This window comes from Cyrtonyx montezumae, unplaced genomic scaffold (assembly GCF_038088225.1).
Source record: "Cyrtonyx montezumae isolate F1298 unplaced genomic scaffold, pur_monq_1.0 scaffold_10, whole genome shotgun sequence".
NCBI lineage: Eukaryota > Metazoa > Chordata > Aves > Galliformes > Odontophoridae > Cyrtonyx > Cyrtonyx montezumae.
In genome coordinates this window covers 50,949,894-50,973,146 of record NW_027071826.1, presented here as the reverse complement: position 1 = coordinate 50,973,146, position 23,253 = coordinate 50,949,894, and the positions used below count along the sequence as shown (strand labels likewise).

The 23,253-nt window shown below is 39.4% G+C and overlaps 1 protein-coding gene across 3 annotated transcripts in view; it reads right to left on the bottom strand.

Annotated features, from left to right (window-relative positions):
• The window catches only part of FAR1 (fatty acyl-CoA reductase 1), a 31,081-nt gene extending 11,156 nt beyond the window's left edge, over positions 1-19,925 (bottom strand). The window contains exons 1-8 of one of the 3 annotated variants that reach the window (XM_065755338.1): positions 19,807-19,925; positions 8,902-9,096; positions 6,818-6,993; positions 4,328-4,507; positions 2,431-2,608; positions 1,370-1,414; positions 1,110-1,228; positions 130-197 (exon numbers count right to left, since the gene is read on the bottom strand). In XM_065755338.1, coding sequence (XP_065611410.1) covers positions 130-197; positions 1,110-1,228; positions 1,370-1,414; positions 2,431-2,608; positions 4,328-4,507; positions 6,818-6,993; positions 8,902-9,090 — 955 coding nt within the window. In that variant the 5' untranslated portion in view covers positions 9,091-9,096; positions 19,807-19,925. Of the gene's footprint in view, positions 1-129; positions 198-1,109; positions 1,229-1,369; positions 1,415-2,430; positions 2,609-4,327; positions 4,508-6,817; positions 6,994-8,901; positions 9,097-13,820; positions 14,238-19,329; positions 19,557-19,806 lie in introns of those variants that run through there. The other 2 variants (XM_065755337.1, XM_065755336.1) reach the window with 2 other exon arrangements.
• Between the last annotated feature and the right edge of the window lie 3,328 nt (positions 19,926-23,253).

Sequence of the window (23,253 nt, the reverse complement as noted above, 5' to 3'; positions counted from 1 at the left end):
AATTGAGAGGTATGGCTGTTATACTAGTTCCAAAAACAAAAATGCAATATGACCGACTGATTATAGACTTTTTATCCCCACTTGACCTTACTTTTCTGTTAAATCTTACAAAAAAGAAACACGGCATACCAACTTCACTCCAGTGGAAAGGGTTGGTGCCACCTGTTGTACAGTTATATACCATGATATTCCTTGGTCTGGAAGGAAAAAAAACAAACCAATGAGTAAGTGAGAAGATACAGGGTGAATACCCTGAAAGAAAAGTACCCACACAAAATAAAGAAGGTGGACAGTATATTTTTGTATAGCTTATCCAGACAGTATAAAGACAACCAGTAAATTAGGAAGGGCTCACCTGTCACTGAAGGTCAATGCTTGCCTAGAATTCCACAGATGAGGGATCTCCAACAAGAGATCCCTCCTCAGTGGTGGTCAGCCCTTAAATAGGGTCTGGGAGAGGTGGAGCCAGACTCCACCCCTTCTGCTCACACAGGTGAACTGCCTTCACCTGTGCTCCTATGGCTGACTCAGTGCTCACCTCAGGTGATCAATCCATGGTTCAGGCCATGATTCAACAGTTCCATACAGAAAACAAATGAGGTTTTAAAAAGGGAGACAGGAGTGAAGAAAAATAAACACCATACCACCAAAAATCATACCCAAAGCTAACCTTGCTCTCAACAACATAAGTTATATAAAACAAATTCTCAGCCTCATAGTAGGTTCTTTGCTTCCTATACTCTTCCAGTACTTAAATCCATCTTTACCCAACATATACACACACACATATATACATACATAAAATCTGTGTGTGTACATAATTTTTTCCCCGCCACAGAAGACTTTTCCTAATTACTGTAAATTACAACAGCCACAACAAGGCTCAGGAAGAATTAATTAAGTATAGCTTATACAGTAGCATCATAGGTGTCACCTTCCCCTTCATTATGAAATGTTAGACATCACCATAAGTTACACACTGGTGTACTAATGCTGTTAAAATCTAAAATGACTTTATCCTGTGAAAAAGGTAGAACACCGATTAAGTATCAAAATGTACAGTAACACCACTTCAGAACACTTGCAATCTCTCTTGTCACTTGCTGTACCTATTAACTCCAGAATACCAAGCTGCAGCCAGTGTCATGTTGACAACAACATCTACTGGAACAAGATCTGCTACTGCACCGTTGGAAGCTCTCATTGTTCGAAGAATTCCTTTTCCTGCCTTAAAGAACAAAATAACAAAAAAAAAAAAGACAGAAGATGCGCCAGTAAAACACATGAAGCTTTGTCATCTTCCAAATGGAAGAATGACTTAAAAATATTTCATATTATTACTGAATTTAATATTAAAGTCACTACTTACAGCAATGAAGAGACCACTAGGTCCATTGAAGTTATCAATCCAACCCTATCGTGAACAGTAGGGAGAAAAAGGTTTTAGTTAGCATAGCAAAGTCAACAGTTTTACATGAACATTTGACAAGTTAACTCAAGATAGATGTTAGTTTCCATACACTTAGAAGAAGCTCACCCATAGTAAAAATGTGGTGATAAGACATCCTATAATACAGACAACAGATCTCTGTAGTTTCACCAGTCCTTTTAAGTGAATTACTAGTTCCCTTACTTTTTACAGTTAATAAAATGCACAGTACATTTATGTTCAAAGTTTTTTTTTTAAACTCTTACAGTGTTTAAATATTCAGGCCAACTCCCACCAGCTCAGTCTAGCAGTTGACAGTGAAACTGCAAAATTATTGTGAGGGTTTTCTTGTTTGTGTTTTTCATTTTTCAAGTAGAAAACTTTTTCCACTAACTTTAAAACCAATATTTAGACATCATATACTCGGTCTGAGACACACATAGTTAAGAATACATATAATTGACACCACAAATATGAAGTTCTTAAATACTTTGTACTAGAATAACTTCAGTTCAGCACAGTCTCCCATACACAAGGAAATAAATAGCATTAATACTGTGCATCAATACATAGCATAGAGCACATTCAATCTATGTCATTCCAAGCCCTTACAAAGCTTGGTTAGGTGTTTTGACTCCACTTGTCTTATGTTCCACAGACCCCAGTTTCCTTAGTAACACATCACAGCTATTGACACATTTAAGCACCATTAAGAAGGTAAACAGCCAAAAAAGACTTCTTTTCAACGTGAAACTGTATCTCCCATTGTGACTTAAGTACAGTTCCACATTTAGAGGTAATTTATTCCACTATACTTCTCACATACAGGTACTGTATTTAATGTCTTTTGTATCACAGTTGGTAACAAGAAGCAATCGACCCCCGTTTTAAAGTCTTTAAAGCAGTGAACTTTGTTTTCCTCTACAAAGTTCACTACACACACAAGCTGTCAGTATGTACTACAGTTTACAAGCCAGACAGATGAAAACTCAGTAACTTACAGGAAAAGGCTCCTTCCAGCTAGCACCAACAATAGATGGCCGTATAATTGCAGTGTTTAATCTTGCACCTTCTTGCTGTACTACATATTCAGCTAAGGCTTTTGTGTATGTGTAAGTGTTAGGCCTGTCACCTATAAGTTTAGGTGTAATATCATTCACTAGGCTGTCATCCATCCACCTAAAGAAACAAAATAAAAGCAAGTGTAAATTAGCACACACTGCTTCACTGGAGAAAGTGAGGGGGGAAAAAAGAAAAAACTAGATAGATAAATACTTCTGAAAATAAAATTAGAACCACATCTTTTTCCAGGGTCATCGTTTGAAGAAAACAAAGAGTAAGTATTCCCCAGGAAACTGCATAAGCACACGTAAATAAGAAATTCTGCAAAGAAACGTAGGCAATAATTAACTACTCGGTTCCGTATTTCCCATGTCTGCAATATCTCCATTAGGTAACACTAAAGCTGCATACTTGAAATCCCATCTCAAGTATCAGAACTTAAAGCCAGCATCCATTGAATTTTACAGGTCACATACTCCTACATTAAACTTGTGTCATAAAACACTTCCATAAACATTTGTTTATCAGGATCCACTGACAAACAACACAGGGCTCAGCTTCCAAACAATATATACATTTATATATAGCTTCCCAAACACCATTAATGACAATAAAAGAGCCAGGAATTTTTTTTTTTTTTTTGCTTATTTAAACTAAAGGTCAATTCTCAAAAGATGAAAGAAAAACATCAATTTTAATAAAGCCTATCTTTTACTCATTTTTAATGACAACTGCATATTTGTAGAACTGTTCTGAAACAAAGACTTTAATTAAAGTTTCTACCTTGAGATCCTTCAGAAGCAGCATAGTTAGGATGGTTTACTGATGTTACTACTAGCTTACATAAGACTGCTAATACTCATTTCATGCTCATTTTGCTTTATGTTAAACAATAAAACTTAAGCATTTCAGAGTAAATATTAAAAACAATTTTTTTTTCCCAAAGCAGAACACTTGGCTACTTCCAAAACATTTCTGCAAATGCTTTACACAGTATACTGCAGAAGCAAAGTATACTTATAAGCAAAGTTCAATATGAAAGCTTTTTATAAAACATCCCTGTTAGTTACTATAGAAAATATCATGATGTTCTGTTTCTTTTTTTTTTTTTAATAAAAGGCACTCCATGAAAAAAAAGAGAGAAAGGCTGCATGTTTTGGAGTCCACTGCAAGAAGCATACACTAATTAAGTTTTTGGCCAGTTCATTCCTTTATTATGAACTATGTGCTACTGTACTAAAAAGCAACTACTACATGCTTCTGCAAAAATCTCTTCGGAACAGAGGCAGTCAGCTTCCCAGCATAAAGAAGCCAACAAGCTGAAACAATCACGAGTCCCACCACTACCTCCAGTGTTGTGTTAAGTGATCATACATCCCCAAAGCAAGCTGGGACAGAGGGATGCCCAACAGGCTAGCCACACAACTCCACAAGCTCCTGGGCTAATAGACAAGAGTGCAAAAACATCCTTCCAGTAACAGCCCACAGGAAGTTCCACTTACCCCACTTACTCTGAAGGCTTAGACAATAAATACATTATTTATCTCTTAGACAGTGACATTCCAGCCTCAATTCCACATAATGCAATACATTTTTTTTAATGAAAAGATTTCCTTAAAAGATTCAGTACTACTCCACACCTAGCTCAGCTTAAAGGGACCATGAAACATCAGCCTGTTTCCTTTACAGAAAAGGTAGTGTCAGTCACACATCAGACTACCAGAACAGCATAAATTTGTTTCTTTGCTTCTGTTCCTTACCTATTGCTTGATACTCCACTACTAGAAAGCAAGCAATTAAAAAATCCTGAATTAAGATTAATAAAGCATAACATACTCAAGAGAATCCATCAATTTCTTGGGATCAACAGGAGGTGGATAAACAATTTCCTCAATATGTTTTCGATTGCAATATGCATACGCAGTAGAAACATGCATGAATACTTCCAGATTTGTCATCTGCTGTGCCAAAGAGAGGAGCTGTTTTGTGGAAAGCACATTTAACTGAACGGCATCTCTGTTGATTAAAAAGAAAAGTAATTAGTAAAAAGCAAGACACACCAAAGAAAAAGCAAGAAGAAATATCTAGTCAACCCACTAATTCTTTCCTAAATACCTACTGATGGGTATATACAGTACTTGTAATATCCCTGACTTACTCCTTTACCCCTTAAAGAGAAAGCCACGTACAGTATCGTAACCTTCTGCTCATAACAACATGATACAATCTATCTAGAAACTTCTCTCAGTGTTCAGGATACTTGACCTAGGTTCTACCCAGTTCTTAGCGGTAAGACAGACAAAGTCAGCACGCTTCTGATTTCCTCAAGCTAAACCCTAATGCTGTAATTTTTTTCAGAAGATGCAAAGGAAAAAAGATGAAACAGAACGCCTAGCTACCAAATGAAATGGCTGTCAATTTTAACAACATCTTTTTTTAGCAGCAGGTGCTAGCATTCTTATGTACAGTGCACTAATCAACAAAGCTTGGCCAAAATGTTTTCAGCAGTGTAATTAACAAAATTTTTACTCTGGGATGGGGCAGGAACAAGGCTCAGTTTAAGGCTGCTTTAACACATATCACTGAAATGTTAGGGGGCAGCAGCCAAGGAACTGTTCTAAAGCAATAAACAATTCAAAAGTATTACCTCCCACTAAGTTATTTTAAATAGTGTTGCTCTTAGTTTTCACTTCCTCTTTAAGGAGTCTCAATTAAAGAGTTCATGATGAGAGCTGTATGCATCATTGTAAGACAATGAAATTTACAGGCAAATTAGGAAAAAATCCAAAATAAGCCTAGAGCATTTTGCTTTCTTGGCTCTATTCCTACCACTGACCCTGAGCTAAGGATTTTTGAGTCCGCTAGAAGAAAATACACTATGTCAGTTTTTGCCCAATTAATTTGTTACACAATGACTAAAGAGCAACTACTATATTCCTCTGTAAACATAATTCCGCCAACTAAATTTTCAAGCTGGAAGTGCAGTCACAGCAAGTTAGTTTCCTTGAAAAGAAAAGCAGTGAACTTCTCAGCAGTAAGCGATCTAGGAAGATCTAGTACCACTAGAAAAGTGGTACTCCTGTTAATAAGTACCTGATGAAGGCCAAGTTAGAAAACAAACATTCTAGCACATCTGCTAGGCACTCTGGCCTCAAATCCCTCCTAATAAATGTCTGTCTTCTGTTGTGCTAAACAATGCTCTGGGCTCTCCATAAGTGGAAACTCCCAGAGGCCTAACTGCATCAAGAACCCATTTCACTAGACTTTCAAATTGCTGCAAACTCCTTTTAGCCCCTGACAGGTTGGCAGCTCCCTAAAATTTCAAGGCCACAGGACAGTGATAAAGATGAGCTACCTTATACTCTTTCAATATACAGTACAGCATTTTCAGAGGCATCAACATTTTTAACAAATCAAATCTTCATCTCTGAGTTGCTTTTCATTCTCTGTATAAAAATTTGAGCTGTTTATCACAAGATCATCATCATTCCTGCTTAAAAAGCAAGTCTTTTCTTGCTTTTGTGAGTCTCCAATGTTTTCCTTCCTTAACAAAATAGAACTCCTTTCTCTACAAGATGAAAATCATTCCATTTACAGCTTTCAACTGATTTCTAATTCTACCTATTCCCACCACTTCAAACTTCTATTCTTTTTACTGAATGACTTTCTGAAGGCTGAGCAGCATTTAATCTGCTCTTTTGTTCCTCAAGGAAAGAAGTACTGCAACTGTTTGCATTCCCTCTTACACACAAGCTCTAGTGTGAGTAGTGAACACAGCACATACTATAGAGCTACAGCTTATTTACATCCTCTGCAGCTATCCTAGAGATAAGACCAACACGAGAGGATGTTAGCAAGACTCAGAAAGGCAACATATCCAAGCTTCTTCTCAACAGCTTCCATTCAAAAAGGGCTATGAAAATTAGGCAAAGGCTTCTAGTTAAATAAGGGAGCCTACAGTAGAGTAAAAAAAGGAAATTATCTGTTACATTTTTATGCACTAACAGTCAATGTCTTTCTGCCTAGAACTTTAACACAATGTGAAATCCATGTTGAGCAGTGTAATTCTAATCTCTGACAAAGCAGGTTAAAATACTGTACCTCCAATCCTTTTATGAAAAGGAAAGAAAAGCACAATAGCTAAATACAAGTTCTAGGGAAAATATTAGTACCTGAAGCAGATACATTAAATTGACCAGACATGCAAAAACAAGTTACAGGTTCAGCTTCTCTGTCAGGCTACTACATTTGCAAGACTGTGCAAAGACCCATTCCTCCAACTACTATCAGCTTATCAAACTAGACTACACAGAATTCTGAACTCACCTTAGCGTTTCATTGAATCTGACTGTAGCAGCACAATGAAATATAATATTAATGCATTCTATAAGTTTTTCCTTGACTGGGTTACTAAGGTCCAATTCAGGCTGTGTAAGTTCACTTGCAATAACTACTATTTTTTCTTTGAAGTCTGGCTGTTCCTCTCTCAACCTGTCGAAGAGCTGTCAAAAAAAAAAAACAACAAACAGAAGTAAAAATTCAAGCTGATAGCCAATGTAGATAGATTTTATAATGAAAAAAAGCACATTTTTGCCTACATATACCTCCTTATTTCTCAAGACGAGTAAGTTGCAATTTGGCAGTCTTACAACAAGCAACGTACAACTTACCAGGAACACTCAGTGTTGACTTAATACACAGTTGATCCCAAGCAGCAAGACCAGAAGTACTGCATGTTTTACACAGAAAGCAGTAAGACTTCAATGTGCATTATAAAAACTTTCTAATAATCGTCTCTATCGTTGAAATCAGGTATGATTTCAGATATCTCAGAGTGTCAAAAAGAAATCTCTACAAGACACCAGAACTTAAAGCCCTTTTATGCAGCAGCCTTAGTACTGCTCTCTGTTCTTTCAGCAGAGGGAAAGACCACAGACCTGCACAAGATATTTTATTTTTTAGGTTTAGAAAGCTTTCATCAAGCTTATAAAAGACAATCCAACATTTAAGAAAAACATTCCTGGACCTATGCCAGCTTTGGGGAACTTCCAGACTAAGAAAACAAAAAACACCTGCTTCTCTTGGTAATCAAGACAGAAAACGACAGGGTTAAAGTCTCCTGATTATGTTAGAGTATCTGAGTAAGTCATATCAAATTGGTGGTCAACTACCTACGAAGCAAAAACAACAACAAAAAATAGCATCTCTCACCTACACCTGTGTTCATCCTATACTCTCCTCATGGTTAACTGGATTCTAACCACACAGTTTAATATGCAGATAATCAGCACGCAAGCTTTCCTGAACAAAAAGGTACTATGGGAATAGAACCAAATGCACCTGAGATTTGTTATTATTTTTTTTTAATCAGAACAGGCCCTTCTTGGGGGTACATGGGCCACTGTATATTCTCCCTTTTGCTATAGGGAGAATATAAGATACATCCTGCAGTAAAAGTCTTGGATCTATTTCCCAAGCAAAAGATTACACTTTCAAAGTGAAAGTAAAGGTAGCATTTAAAGACTGTGCTCACAACCTCTTCCATTGAACCAGACATTGCTGCACTAGCTCCACATTTCACAGAGTCAAAACACACAATCACAGAACTGTGGGGGTTGGAAGGGACCTCTAGAGATCATCTAGTCAACCCCACTACCAAAGCAGCTCCCTAGGCCAGGTTGCACAGGTAGGCACCCAGGTGGGTCTTGAACATCTCCAGAGAAGGAGACTCCACCACCTCTCTGTGCAGCTGTGCCAGTGCTCTGTCACTGCACTGTGAAGAAGCTCACATTTGTGCAGAACTTGCTTGCTATGGCATTAGTTTGTGTCCATTTCCCCTCATTCTATTGCCACACACTTCTGAGAAGAGTCTGGCCTCCCTTTGCCTCCCACTCCTTAGATATTTATAGACATCTGTTTTGTCTACAAAAAAACACAATTTAAACAACCTGTTGAGACTACATCTCTTTACTTACTGGTAGATCCAATAGCACACTGAAAAAAAAGCAAGCATTAAACCCCATCTTACATAAAAGAAGGCAGAAGGAGAAAAATGACTTGAGACCATCTGAAGAAAGGTCTCAATCTAATCCTACTACTCCCCAGCTACACTACCTCTTGCACATGACTATACATTCTCTTAATTGTTTTAACTCGGACATCTGACTCCCCAATACTGCTGAACATCCTCATCTTAATTTAAATACAAGATCATTTTCCATTATTGGCTTTACTAGAGAACAACTTGAAAAAGGACTACAGAATCATCACTGTAAGGTCTTAGCATTCAAGTTTGTTAGAATTAAAATTAACCTTAATACTTTGCTTTAGGCAAACCAAAGTTGTTTTCACAGTAAAATGGGAGAGAGATTCAGAAGGACACATGCACATAGTGAGAAAGTGATACATACCTTACAGCTGGTTATTTCTTCTATTCGTGCCTCTGCTGTCTGCCCTGCTTTGGGTCTTACCAATACATACACTGCTTTTACTTTAGGACAAGACCTGAGCAGCTTTTCCAGAAGCACTTTTCCCATGAAGCCTGTAGCTCCAGTCAGGAGGACATTCTTTCCTTCATAATATTCAGGTATGGAAACCATTATGACCTTAAAAGAAGTTAAAGAAGAAAAATATATTAAGGGACTTCTAGAAGTCCATATTTGCAGAAAGCACAAACTATATAGAAGCAAATTCAACCTCATACCTGGAAAAAAAAAAATAAGACCAAATATTTGCTCTAGTAATCAGTACTTAACAAGTTGTTCCTTCCTCCCCACCACATTCCATATAGCCCCACAGGGTCACTACAGTTATTACAGATTTAGCATAAAACCACCCCGATCACAGTTTCTTCAAGGGACACTCACACCATTTAAGAAAACACCTCAGTATTTTAGTTCATCTCTATGTGCATGGCCCTTCATGACAGAGTGGCTGTTTCATGTAAACTAAAGGTCACACCATTAAAATACAATCACAAGCAGATACTTAAAATACACTGACAACAGACAGGGAGAACCAGCATCTCCCAGTTGCTGGACCTGGTATTTTGTCTGTCAGCAACACTGGCTGTCATTGTCAGGCTTACTTCAAAGAATGGATGCCTGGCCACACAGGAGGTGAAGTCAGTTGCTTAGTATGAGATATGCTGTTTTTTCTATTCATTATACAAAGACATATTTCCACAGATGACACAAATTTGCAACCTCTTCATTAGTGGAAATTGTTTGGCTCTCCTCCCCTCATGACAGGTTGTATGAGAACTCTCTTAACTAAAAGTTACAGCCTGTCACAAATAGGCCTTCTAAGAAAATTAAGATCAAGACAACAGTACTCAAATTTAGCGCAGCACTCAAGTGTTGCTGCAGTTAAGAATTTAATCCACAGCAATCACTACTTTCTTCTCTCCCGATCAACCATATGATGATTTCTTCCTAATTCTAGATATTATAAACGAGAAGACTTCCTAACGATAAATACAATGCTTTTTTAGCATCATCTCTGGACCATGACCTTGAAGACCTCAACCTGTGCTGCAGGCCAACTTCAAGTCATCCATATACCATTATCTTAAAAAAAAATCATAAAAACAGCTTACTTTTAACTGAAAAAGACTACAGCACATGGCTATATATCCAACACAGTGTATTAATCTCATTGGACTGTTACAAGCAGCAAGTCCATTTATTTAGCATATTTAGACATAGCAGAAGTCTAGTTATTTGCAGATCTGCTACAGGAGACTACATGAACCATTACACTCAGAAACACTACCAGAAGTGTTTTATGCAGTCTGACCACAGTGTTAAAAAAAACATCCTACACAATGAGTGTTTCTGAAACTACTAAGAGTTGCAACACTGAATACTCCAATGTAACAAAAGCCTTTCTTCACCTATCTCTCAAGAACATGAGAATGCAAATTCTGAAGTGCTTGACTCCTGGTTCGGTTTCTTGTGTTGTTTCTAAATAGCAGAGTATTGCAGGCAGAATATTGACAAAATGCTGTATATAATGAACTACTGCAGGCATAACTTGCATATCTGCCATAGAAATTAACACATTCTTGTAATGCTTACCTACACACCAGGTACAGTGCTGTGCTTTTTATATTCTTGTCTCACGACAAAGCCTCTGAACAAGCTTTAAGTAGTTAGTTGCCAGAAATGAGTTATTACCCACACAAGCTCCAATTTCAGGGATTCTAACGTGTTTTGTCATCCACTGCACCAAGACTCAGTTTGACTGCCTTTGTTGAAAAGAAGGGCTCCCACAATCATCATGGAAGCACCTAATAAACTGACTGTGGGGTACAGTAGCAAGTTTAGGACAGATGAAGCACTGCTATTTGTCACGGCCATAGGACATCATCCAAACTTGTTCTGTGAAGGCTGATGAGATCAGCTTACTGTAAATAGGCTCTCCCCCACATCCACCTTTCACATTTGCCACATACTTAAAGAGACTTAACACCCACTATAAAGGCACAGAAAGCAAGACAAGACAACTTACAAGCCATGTTGTCCTGCCTAATGCAAGCCATAGCCCTACTGTCTTCACTGTGGCTCCAGAATCGCAAAGATTTATGACTTAACACACATCTTCTCCTAACTCTTGATTTCCAAGATGTCTGAACACATTATTCAATTCCATTCACTCCATGCTCGATCCTCCATACAGGATAAGGCCTCTGTTTCCTCTCAGATCCCTCATGCACCCTTTACTGTACCAACTTTGTTACCAGGATTCCTTTCTGCAGCAGTTGTTAGGAATTCTCACTGCTTATTCATATCTTTTACCCCTTAAGCCTCCATAGCAATATTTAAATACCATTATTTCACTCATCCTTACACAAATAAAAGCTTATAGTACTGTTCAGATAATGCTATAAACTCAAGTTTCTAAACTTGTTCACATAGGCAGAGACAATCTTGCAGTAAACGCAGGACCTTCACTAAAACACCCGATACACAGACCACAGTCCAACATCTTTTAGATTAAACAGAACTTAAAAAAAAAAAAAAGACACGATTTAAAGGAAATTAGAAGCCAGAACAGATCAGAAACTTCCCTGCCTCAGTTACATCTGACAATAATCTTCTGACCTAAGTGTTAGTTATAACTAATTTCTGTCTGTTACTATCACTCTCCTGAAACTTCTTACACAACACCAAACCTCTACAACAGATGTACAGCTATGGTTAAGAACCATGAAATGTTTGCTACAAAGAAACACACAAACACATTCAAGTACTCACACTTCAGAGGCAGGAATACCAGCACGCACAGCAGTACTTGTTTGTTTCTAAGGATTCCTGACTGGACTATTTGCTTTGAGCCAACTCAACACTATCTTCCCTCATCCTACTCTCCAGCAACTTTTGGTAGATTTTATTCATGGCAATTATCTACACTGTCTTTTCCTACTTGCATTCTTCTAGCAGTTTCAAGCTAGAAAAAAGAAAACTGCTGATCATTTAATAAGGATATGATGCTGTTAAATTCCAGCAGTTAACGTTGGGTTTCTGAATGGATTGCCCAGAAGCACGGCATTTGACTCCAGGATAAAAACCACGCACGGAATCTGGAGATGACTGGGAGAAAGACTAACACAGATCAGGTTGGCAAAACCTATCAAAAAGAGTCAATTCAACCGCAGGAATGGGAAAGAATGTTCCCACTCTCAATCTTTCCCCACCTTTTCTGAGAACTCATCTCAACATGCCAGTTAACATGGCATTACTGGCAACAGCTACCTTTGAACTCACCTATGAGATTAAGTCCCTTCTATTAGCCATGTTGCCTTTTAAAGTTCTTCTCTGCTCAGTAGTCTATAACCTTTGCTTAAAGCTAACCTCTGAACTACTGAAGAACTACATCATAACTAAGTTTCAACAGTTTAAGAAATAAATGTAGTTCCCAGAAGAAATTGATCGCTGCTTTTAACACAGAACAAGCTGGAGTTAGTTGAAAAAGGATACCTACCTTGCAAGACAGTATAGCAGAAGCAAATTCAGTGTGAGACTGAAATGGCAGCAATCTTTCATATTACAATTGAGTTGCAAGAATGAAAGCAGTTATACTTTATTAACCAGCAGTGCACATTTTCACCACTTATTCAGTGACTTCTTAACCACACCTTCTTCAAACAATGCTCTTGGTGTAGTACAGGCACGATCACTGAATGACTCGTAGAGATAAACTACCCCTATTAGAGGAAGCTTCCACCAAAAACGCTACAGAGAAACTAATGTTAACATACTTAAGGAATTCATAGGCTCTGGCTTAAACCAAAGCTGACTGAGGATTCAGCTCATCTGAAGCATGCTGCCCTTTAAGGTATCAAACGCTCCTAAGCACTTCAGTAAAAAGCAAACAAAAAATACCACCTCCTGGATCCTAGCCAACATCCCCCATCTTGTAAAATAATTCTTGTGTCCAAGACTGAGCAACAGCTTTTATGGAGCAAACAACGGCAGCTCTGTTTGCCTTCAGAGCAACTAGTGCAATATTTAACTCGCTGCTTCAAACAGAGGTCTCTATGACACTCAAAACAAGGGCAGTTCTCAGATTTGTCCAAACACAGATCAAGATGCTTAAAGATTTGCCTTCAAATCTGCCAAGAAAGCTTGCTGCAGTTCCAGTGAATGTTTAAATTCTAAACCCAGCAAATAGGAGTGTGCACTTATGTCCTCATTTGAGGATAAATGGCCTGTTTTCTAGTTAATCACTGCCAAACATTAGGTCAGCAAGACACTCCTTCCAAATTCAATCATACTGAGATTATCCAGTCACAGGAAACAAGACAATAACTATTACCCAACCTCTCAAGCATTAGCAACAAACCAAAAGTTCTGCAAATTAGAGCCTGCCAAACCCATCTTCCCCGGAAAGCTTGAACCTAGTTCTTAGCAGCAGTCCAACACAAGAACAGACTATATTTTGTCTATCTTATCTATCTTCAGGCAATAAAAACTAGGCATCAAACCTGAATAAGGCAAGTGTTTCTGAAAACTAATCACACATTTGCATCAAAATATCATGACTGAAATGTAGCTCTGCCATGTAGGGCTTCCACTGCCATATTCGAGGACACTATAGCAAGCTAGAATAAAACTTAAGAACAAGATAGATTTAGGCAGCAAAGGAAGTAATATTTAACTCACCTAGACAAGATTATGCCAGGAAGACAAGCTTGGGTCACATCACATATCATTGCATCTGGTGCCTCATTCCCACAAAAGTAAATCAGTGAATGCTATCAGTAGCTATGTCCACATTTTCAACAACCACAAAGGTTAGTGATCTCTCCTCTTTGGACAATACCTACCCAGCATATCACCAAAGGTGAGCTTGTTTGTCTTCACAGTCCAAGGTTATAGCCATTGAGAAACCTTATCTGTGAAAGATAACTGTTTTAGAAGATGAGCAGAGATTGTAACAACGGAACAGAGTATTTCCTGCGCAAGTTCACTTCAAAGCGTATCTATTCCAAACTTCACCATCACAGTGAAGAGTTGAGATTCCTCAGAAAAAGACGTGCTTATCAGTGTTTTCAGCTATCACTAACATTCTTACCTACTCTCTGCAAGGCCATTTTCTATACTACCTGGAAGCCAGTCATCTGCAGGATAAACCTGACAAGAGAATTTAACATATGTCCAGAAGGTGGCGAACATATTGCCAGGTCTGGAAGCTAATTATAGCCACTACATTTTCAAGAGTTATCAAAACAGCTTCAAAATTTAATAGTAACTAGCTGGTCTCAGGCTTCTGTCTGGTGGTATGCCTGATAGTAAGTATTTCTCACTTTGCCAAAGCTGTACACAAAGTACAGCAAAAATGGCTGACACTCACTAAGTATACTGGAGAATCACTGAGCTAGAGACACTCCAAACTAGCTCAATTCTTCATCCTTGAAGATGTTCAGAGTCTAGCCTTCTACCAGAAAACATATCTGCCTGCTTCAAATCATTTATCTACTGAAACAAGATACTAGTTGGAGCAACAAATATAGTCAAGTCAAAATTTACATGACCAAGTGTACAGGTGTATGGCCACAAACTAGGTTTGCTTTAAAAAAAATTCTTCTCCCTCTCCTCACTATTCTTACTGGGAGATGAAAGTTCAATGACTTTATCCTGGTCTGTACACAGAACAAAATACTGTTTTTGACATGACAAATATTCAAGTTAAGCAGCATTATTAAACTGATTTAACTGAAGAATGAATAACACTGCATATGAGCTGTTTAACCATTCTACAGCATCTTGATACAAAAGCCTAGATTTACACCAAAAGCCAAAGCACTTCTACTAACTGCCTTAAGACCATAAAAAAACTACACTCTATTCACTCAGTTTATGATTATTCACCCAATCCTATAATTTATTAGCAGAATTGGAAGTAGGACTCTGTTTCCTCTTATGTTTATAAGCTGGACTATTTGATTTGGAGTTTGAAACCACTCTCGTAGAAATATGATAGTTAGAAAGTCAGGGCTGTGCATGAAGACATGGGTTTTTTAACCTCCTCGAATTCCTCCATCTTTCTGCAGGGGAGATCATCTCAGTTCAGGACACTTAAGATGATCTTAGCAGAACTTCATCATAAGAGGTATTTGATGCACGTGGTCATACAGATACTTCCTATGTGCATGCTCACACACCTTCCCAAGCTAGTTTTGATTTCACTGCAAGTGTGTAACCACTTACAACTCTATTCAGGGATTCTACACCAGCTGACTTAAAAGCGACCTAATAGTAAGTACTCTGTTCCATGAAGTACTAGAGAAACCCTAAGCTTTGCTCTAAACATACTTTTACAGTAAGATCACTGAAAAGGAACTGCAGTTCTCCTAAGCACTGGTTTAATGTAACTGAGTAAGAGGCTTGTACTATCCTTTTATATTTAAGTTAGAAATTCATGTTTTTCTGAACTGTTTACTGTTTGAGTTCGTCCTTCAAATGCACAATAAAACAAAGTGTTTTGTTATAATTCTTCAATCCTCCAAGTTGCACAGAAGGCCATCAGTCCAGAATATTAGACTGCTCCAGTAAAGCATCATATTGCAACAGAGGAAGAATAGTTAGTATGCTATTTCCATTTCATGAAGAACTATTCTCAAGACTTAACCCCAAAAAGCTTTCAAACAGGTATAGCAGAGCTAACAACACACAATCAAAAATCACCGGAAAAGGACCACAGCTCCAGATCATCTTATCTCAGTCAGTCAACACAGATGTCTTGGTTGTGTTTTTGCAAATGACAGCATTTCAAGATAACGTCTCCCTGTTTATCAAGGTAGTTCCACAAATCACAGCTCTTACTGCCATAAATCACATCTCTTCAGCTGACAGTGAGAAGCTTGTAAAACCAGCCCCAGGGACCTACTGCAACATTAATGGACAGAGTAACAGCCTCACAGTTAACTACCACAAAATATTTTGGAACTGCAAGCCTGCTCAATTCTTACATATGGCATCAAAAAGATAAGCTGAAGGCACCAGTTTAACCTTTGTAAACATTATTTTGATATCCAGACCAGGAATCCATTAGGAAAAATCTGAGCAGCAGCAGTATTATTGTTGCTGCTCGAGTTGTTATTTGATGCTGTCATTTCACTGGGAAGGAAGTGAAGAAAAAAACATTTGGGAAAACAAAACAAAAGTAGAGGGAAGGAAGGAATTAAACAGTAACATAAGCAGATCCATCAGTTCACCTGTTTTAGTAGGTAAGACAAGTCTACGTAATTAAAACCTGAATTTACATTCATCACACAAATCAGACAGGAGAAAAAAAAAACAACAGCCCCCAAACTGCATTCTATATTACTCTGTTCAAAACATCAGTAGATCAAGATAAGCCATATGAACTGCCAGTGCAGCCACTGAAGTGTATGATTGATTTGTTTTAACATAACATTTGCAGTCAGGATATTTCACTAAAAAAGGACAAAACATCTCTTATTTCTTCTTTGCTTGAAATTACAACGTATTAAGGAGTAAGAGGGTTTCAATCAAGTTTTACAACAGATGTTACACAATAAATACGAAGTTTCAGAAATGAACATTTTTTAATATTTCTATGCATTCTGACATTTATTACAGTTAAATTAAGTCCTGAACAATCAGTTTCTGCGATGCTCTGCCTTCTCTCAGATGAAATAGCTTCAGATTAAGAGAGATTTCCAGCAACAAAAACCTGCAATGCTTTATTCAACATTTATGTGCAAATGCTGAATGCTAACTAACTACACTCCAGAAAGGAAATCCTCAAACGTCTATGATCACATTGCCCCTGATCCTGACTTCTAATGCCTTTGAAGTAAAGGTCACTTGTCAAAGTTCTTCATGCAAAATCACAGTCAAGCATTAAAACATTTTAACATGATATAATTCAAGAGCTTTCCAGTTTAACTTGTTTTCCAAGTTTAACTCTGTCTTTTCCAATAAAAGTAGAACAAAACTGCAAGTAAATTAAAAGCCTTTTTTCCAGTTTTTGTATATTTAGAAATACCTTAGACACACATGTAGTTAAAGCACACTAACAGCAGATTGCCTACCTATCCCACAATCAAGACAAATAAAGTGAACAGCACTTAAACAGGATGCACAAAGCCTCTCCCATTCTCAGAAGAACTAAGGATTTTACTCCAGTTAATCACATGTTCTGTTCATGTCTCCTAATCACAAAGCACTTCACTTTTAAATCCTACTTACACTCATGCACCTCTTACCTGGATGTATACATTATGCTCATTGCACAGGAATGCCTACAAATTCACAAACGTCAAGTTAAACAATGAAATGTAAAGGCTGGTGTGATGTGGTGTGTGTACATACAGATAACACTTAAATGGGAGTTTAACAAGATCTACCACACCTAGAGGACGAAAGCAATAAGGGATACCAATGGTGTCACACATTGAAATAGGTTTGTGAAAACCTTTGAAAAGGAAAGGAGGAACACTTTTATAAAAGCCTCACAAGAACCCGAGTTGGAGACATTCAGAGCTGTAAGAAAAAAAACCTAAAAAACCTACTCTACTCAAAGACAGCGTTTGCTAGGACCATTTTCAAATTCCACACTTCCAAAGTATTGAGGCTAAATAAAGGCTAGCTGGAGGACTGTGTTACAGTCAAATTGCTGCAAGACTCAAAATTAGCAACCAGAAGAAGCAGTACAGCTATGCATGAAGCTACTAATCATTCTCAGCCATTCAGGTAGCACAGAAAGTACATCCTCCATCTATGGAGTACCAACTTATCAAAGTTCAAACTTTAATCGTTAACAGTTTCTATAAGATGTTGGGTTTTCCTTCCCCTTCTCAACTTCCTCAGTGGTAGCTCTCCTTCCTACAGAGGAAAAAAAACAAGTATACTTAACTGAATGGGCCATCTTCAAACACTGAATATTTTGGCTACACAAAACAAAAGAAATACAATATCACACACATTATTCCAGCATGAAAAGCCAGAAAAACTCAAACTCACTGCAGTGATACAGCAGTGTCTTCAACGACTCCTGTTTCCTAGCACTTGCTTGAACTTTCTAAACTGCTACTAGAAATACCTAGCCATTTTACTTCATTACAGACCCCTTTCGTGCAATTACAGTGCAAAAGAACTAGAACCATAAGTGTTCAAACTTGAAAACAGGAACATGACATGGAATACTGTTTTCCCATCATGAGGAAGCGGGGCAGGAGCGTCAGTTCATCCTCTTCAGGACCATAAGGTTCTACAGACAGACATTTCCACCTCCTTCACTTCCAGATCTGCAAGTGCAGCCATCTCAATACACGTATTACTCCAGCTTCCAAAGTTATCACCAGGAGATACACTAAAAAGCCAACAGTTACTGATGCCCCGTGCTCACATTTGGCTAGCAGCTATCCCAGACATTGAAAACAAAACCTGAGGAACACCCAGTACCAGACGGTAGAAAGCAGTTACTATCAGACAAGTTAGGATTCTGCTTCACGGCTATCTTATTTTTATTATTATTTTCAAGCACTGAGTGCTGCAGAAGAATAAGCAGGGTGTTTTTCCAACTACAGAAAAAAGTATTTGGCAAACACACGCCCCTACGCTACACACAAAATGGAAAACAATCACACACTTTGCTCCTACAGTTAAAATTACTCTCTGCAGTACAAGTTGATTAGCCCTGCCTACCATCCAGCATAAGGTAACAAAATTAAGAGCCAGCACTCAGACTGAATAGCTACACACCTAGAATTGCATATTATTTTTACTGCTTGTTCTACCTATTGCAGAAGCACACAGTTAACCTTGCATAGCCTGTTTTAAAAGCTTCCGGGTAGAGAAAGGGCTGATTTTTAGCAATTTAAAAACGGGGCAGAAAAAGTAAGAAGTACTGATCTTAGAAATACTTTAATATGTAATCTGCAAGTTATTATAATGACATCTCACAAGGGGCAAGAGACAGGGGCAACCTATGCTTGCTACGGTACAGATGGCTGCCCTAAGGCATCCAAAGGGCTGCATGATCCAATTCTGTTTCAGTTACTACTAAACGTTATTAAAATATCAAAACCTTTCCATGCTAAAGGTGGGAAGTAGGTTAAATTAAATTAAAGGCTTCTATTTCCATGGGATTTCAGCTGGCTTCAATTATAGGCTTGCTGCCAATCACTACACGGCTGCACTATACGCTTCACTCCAGAAGACCCACGCTACCCCTTCTCCACAAGGGCCCTAAACCTCTTCTCAGAGCCAGAGACTGACGCAGGCACTGATGCTACCGCGGCTTCCGCGGAACAGAGGCTGCTGACTGAGACAACGTTTCAGTTCTCTCCCCCCCACCCCCCCAACCTTTCTGACGGGGCGAGAAACTCGTGACCCGTTGCTGCCAGGCTGCTCCCCAGCCGCAAGCGCGACGGTTCCGAGAAAGGAAGCGCTGCGGTACGGGGTCCGGAGAGCAGGAGGCAGGGACGGGCTGCCCGCGAGGAGCAGCGGCAGGTGGGGCGAGTCAACGCACGGCGCGGGGCCTTCGGCCTCGCCCACGCGGGAGCGCGGACGCCCGGGGATTTTTTTCTTTTTTGCTTTCTTTCCTCCTCCAGCCCCTCCCCCCACATCCCCGTTCTCTTTTTAAGCATCGAACCCGGCAGCCGGGCTCCCGGTACCCTACACCCCCTCTCCAGCTCTGCCCTCCTCCCCACCCCCAACGCGGGCAGCAGCTCTCCCGGAAACGCCCGCGCCGCCGCCTCTCCCGGGCGGATGGAGCGGCCCCCGGCCGCGCGGAGCAGCGGGCCCGCCCCGACCTCCCGCCGCAGCCGAGGCGGCCGCTACCTGCTCCGGGCGGCGGCCCCCGCCGAGATTGTCTACCCCTCTCTCTCCAGAACGCGCGCTCCCTCCGCTCCAAGCGACCCGGACAGCGGTTCTAAAAGAGCCTCTCCCGTTGGTCGTTGCGCACACGGCACCCGCCCGCCGATTGGCTCCCGGCTCCGCCTCTCGGAGGGATGAGGACGCCGGGGGTTGGCGGCGTGATGGAGCCACACCCAGGGCCGCGGCGGGGCGGGCTGGGGGGTGCGCCGCTGCTCCGTGGCCGCGCGGTGCTCTGCGGGGATGCTCGTGCTCGTGCTGAAGGGAGGGGGCACCTCTGCTGTGGGCGCGCTGCTTTCGCCGTAGCAAACGCCGGGCGTTACACCGGCGAGCCCGACGACTGCCCGAGGGCACGGAGCGGTGCCACGCGCGCTGCCGGCACCGTCGGGCTGTCGCTGATAGGCATCGCGCCTCTGCTACGCGTTGCGCAGCGCTTTCCTCACCGATCGTTAGCAAATATCGCTGGGCTGCACGAGGCAGCGTGCCGTCGCGCTGTGTCTGCCACGGGGTGCCCCTGGTTTCACAACTCAATATTGCAAAGGTGGACGCGCATCAGAGTTTAAAAAATATCAAGCATTCAGAAAATTAGGAAACACCCAATATGAGCTTGCCCAATCAGTATTCCCATGCATACAAATTATTGTGTGAGAACTGTGGTAAACACAGACTTTGCTTATGCAACTGCATATTACCTTTTCAAAACAGTTTCTGGCTGATCTAGGCCACGAGAGTGGGAAGTGCGCTCATGCAATCAGCAGCCATTCAGTTTCTTTCTCCTCATTCTTGGGTGAGTGTGTCTCGATTGATTCATGTGGGTAAAAACCTGCTCTAGGTATGAAAACATTATCTTCTTGACAGAGGACCTCACATCGCTGAGCTCTTTACCGTAACTGTGAGTGGGCAATATTCCAATGACACTGCTCCTCACAGAACTCCTCATTGAAGCCAAAGAGCTGCTCATCTGCCCCGTGGGAAAACAGGGGAGGGGAAGGGAGGGAAAAAGAATACTAAACTCTTGGGGGCAATATATAATTTTATATAATATTTTTTTCCAGTGTTGTTTTTTGAAATCAGCTAAAACGTAGTGCAACATTCAAGGCTGTATGCAATAAATACCATATCATCTCAGAATTATCTTAGTTCATTAATGACAATACAATGACAATGCATTAGGTGATGCACTCACTATAAATTATCTTGTATAACAATAATAATAAAACAAGTTTGGCGTCAGAACTTTAAAGCACTCTTAACGGCAGAATAGAGGAACACCACAAGTATCAAAATGATACAGTGTGAGTTCACAATGCTGTAAAACTTTTCAAGCATCTCAAAAGCCTCTGAAAATGTGAGGATATTGTGAGACTTAATTATCTGATTTTCTTCCAGACCGTTTTTTCAAAGTCACAATTACTTTATCTCTCCTAAATTATTTATGAACTGGAAAACATCATAGTGACATGGTATTGTGATGCATTTGCATTTAAATACAGCAACACATGGCTGCTTCCAAGGACCCTACCAAACTGGTTATCCGTAGCAATGTGTATTTTTTATAACAGGAAAAAAAATCAGACAACATCAGCACAATCATGCTCTAGTCTGGGAATGCTGATTAAATTACCAGCTCCCACTACCAACAACCCCTCTCCTCAAATGCCACCACCATCAGAAGAGTTTGCATTAATTTATATTTTAATGTATATTTCAGTGTTTTAAAGTATTTAAAACTCTATAATTCAGTACAAACAAATGAACAACAACAACAAAAAAAAAAGTAGTATAACAGTTATACAAAACTATAGGTAAACAAATACAGGTGCTTGCAAAGCCAAATCTTGGTTTGGTATCTGTGAGGGTATGAAATGAATGTCTACATACAGACAGAGGGCAGATAGAGAGACCCAGATCATATCTTTATATCCATTTAGGTTTCTGACCAGTACCTTTATGTTATTTCATTGATAGGAACTCTTCTGGGGTCTGACTTCACTGCATCTCTCCAACTATAAACAAGTCTGCAAACTGTAAAAACTTTATACCTTTTGCTGACCTTTAAATTTATACTTCACTCCCAGACTAGGTTCCCCAGCGTCCCCACTTTGGAAACTGAAAAAGGTGCTACTGGCTGAAGTGAGAGAGGACAAATACCAAAACTGTGAAGCAACACTAGAAATGATGGCCTACTATGCTTGTAGCCCATGCTACAAGAACACACTGCTCATATAGGAAATCTCTGTGAGTACTTTCATCATTAAATACCTCAGAACCAGAACAGTTTTAACGCAGTCATGTATCTTTCTTTCAATAAGCTGTGGACACATTATAAAGGGTTTGGGCTTTTTGCATACAATAAGGAATGTGCATATCACAAGCTAACTACTTGTTTGAGCTATATGAATACTCAGTTATATTTCTCGATAAATGCAACCATTTAATTGAAGGTTTAGTCAATATAAATTTTTACTACAATATAAATTACAAGCTGCCAGATGTATGAACACAGGCAACTTCTGTTCAGCAAATATACACTCTGGTAACATTTCATTTGTGCTTGTGCTGATAGGATACATACTTTAAATTGTATATAGAAGGTGTTTACAGATAGTATATTTATGACATGAGCATTAACAGATCTTATCCTCAAGCAACAATGCATTCCAGTCACAGAAATATAGGCTAGAATTTGCAAACTTACTTCTTTTCTTTTATGTGATATGGGAAATACAATTTTAGACAAACTCAAATACAGAGCTTATTATGAAGTACAGGATACTTCAGTTAATATAGTTAAAACTATTTGTTTCCTAATTTGAAGAGCTATGGTTCAAAGAAAAGAGACGGGCCAAAACTAGTAAAACCAGTTTAGGAGAAGTCCAGGAAATTATTTTCAACTTTGCGTTACAGATAGCTAAAGGACTAAAATATATCTCTGGATGGAAACCAGAACAAACTCTGCATGAGAGGAAAGCGTTACAATTTAACTACCCGTAGAAATACTGCTGAGTTTTGTGAAGTGTTTTTGTATTTTACTAATCAAGCAACTGATTAAGCACACTTATTTAGCATTCTGGTTGGTTTTGTTTTCAATTTAATCTGGAATGTATTTAAACATAGTAGGAATTGATGTACAAACTGGATGGCTGACTTTAAATATACTGCTTGCAGTTGAACGCACTCTGCTGTCCTCTGTATGATTTCCCTGCTAATGTGCTAGTGCTTCCCATGATGTATGTTTTCCATGCTAATGTGCTAGTTCTTCGCCTTCCAGTGGCAATTCTTAACATTGCAAAGCATATTTGTTACCGATTACTAAATCAATAGAACACAGAATGGAGAGTATCTCTACAGATCATCTAATCTAATGAAGTCTAATCTAACTTGGTTGCGTCCAAGGGCATTTTGAGTAGTCAA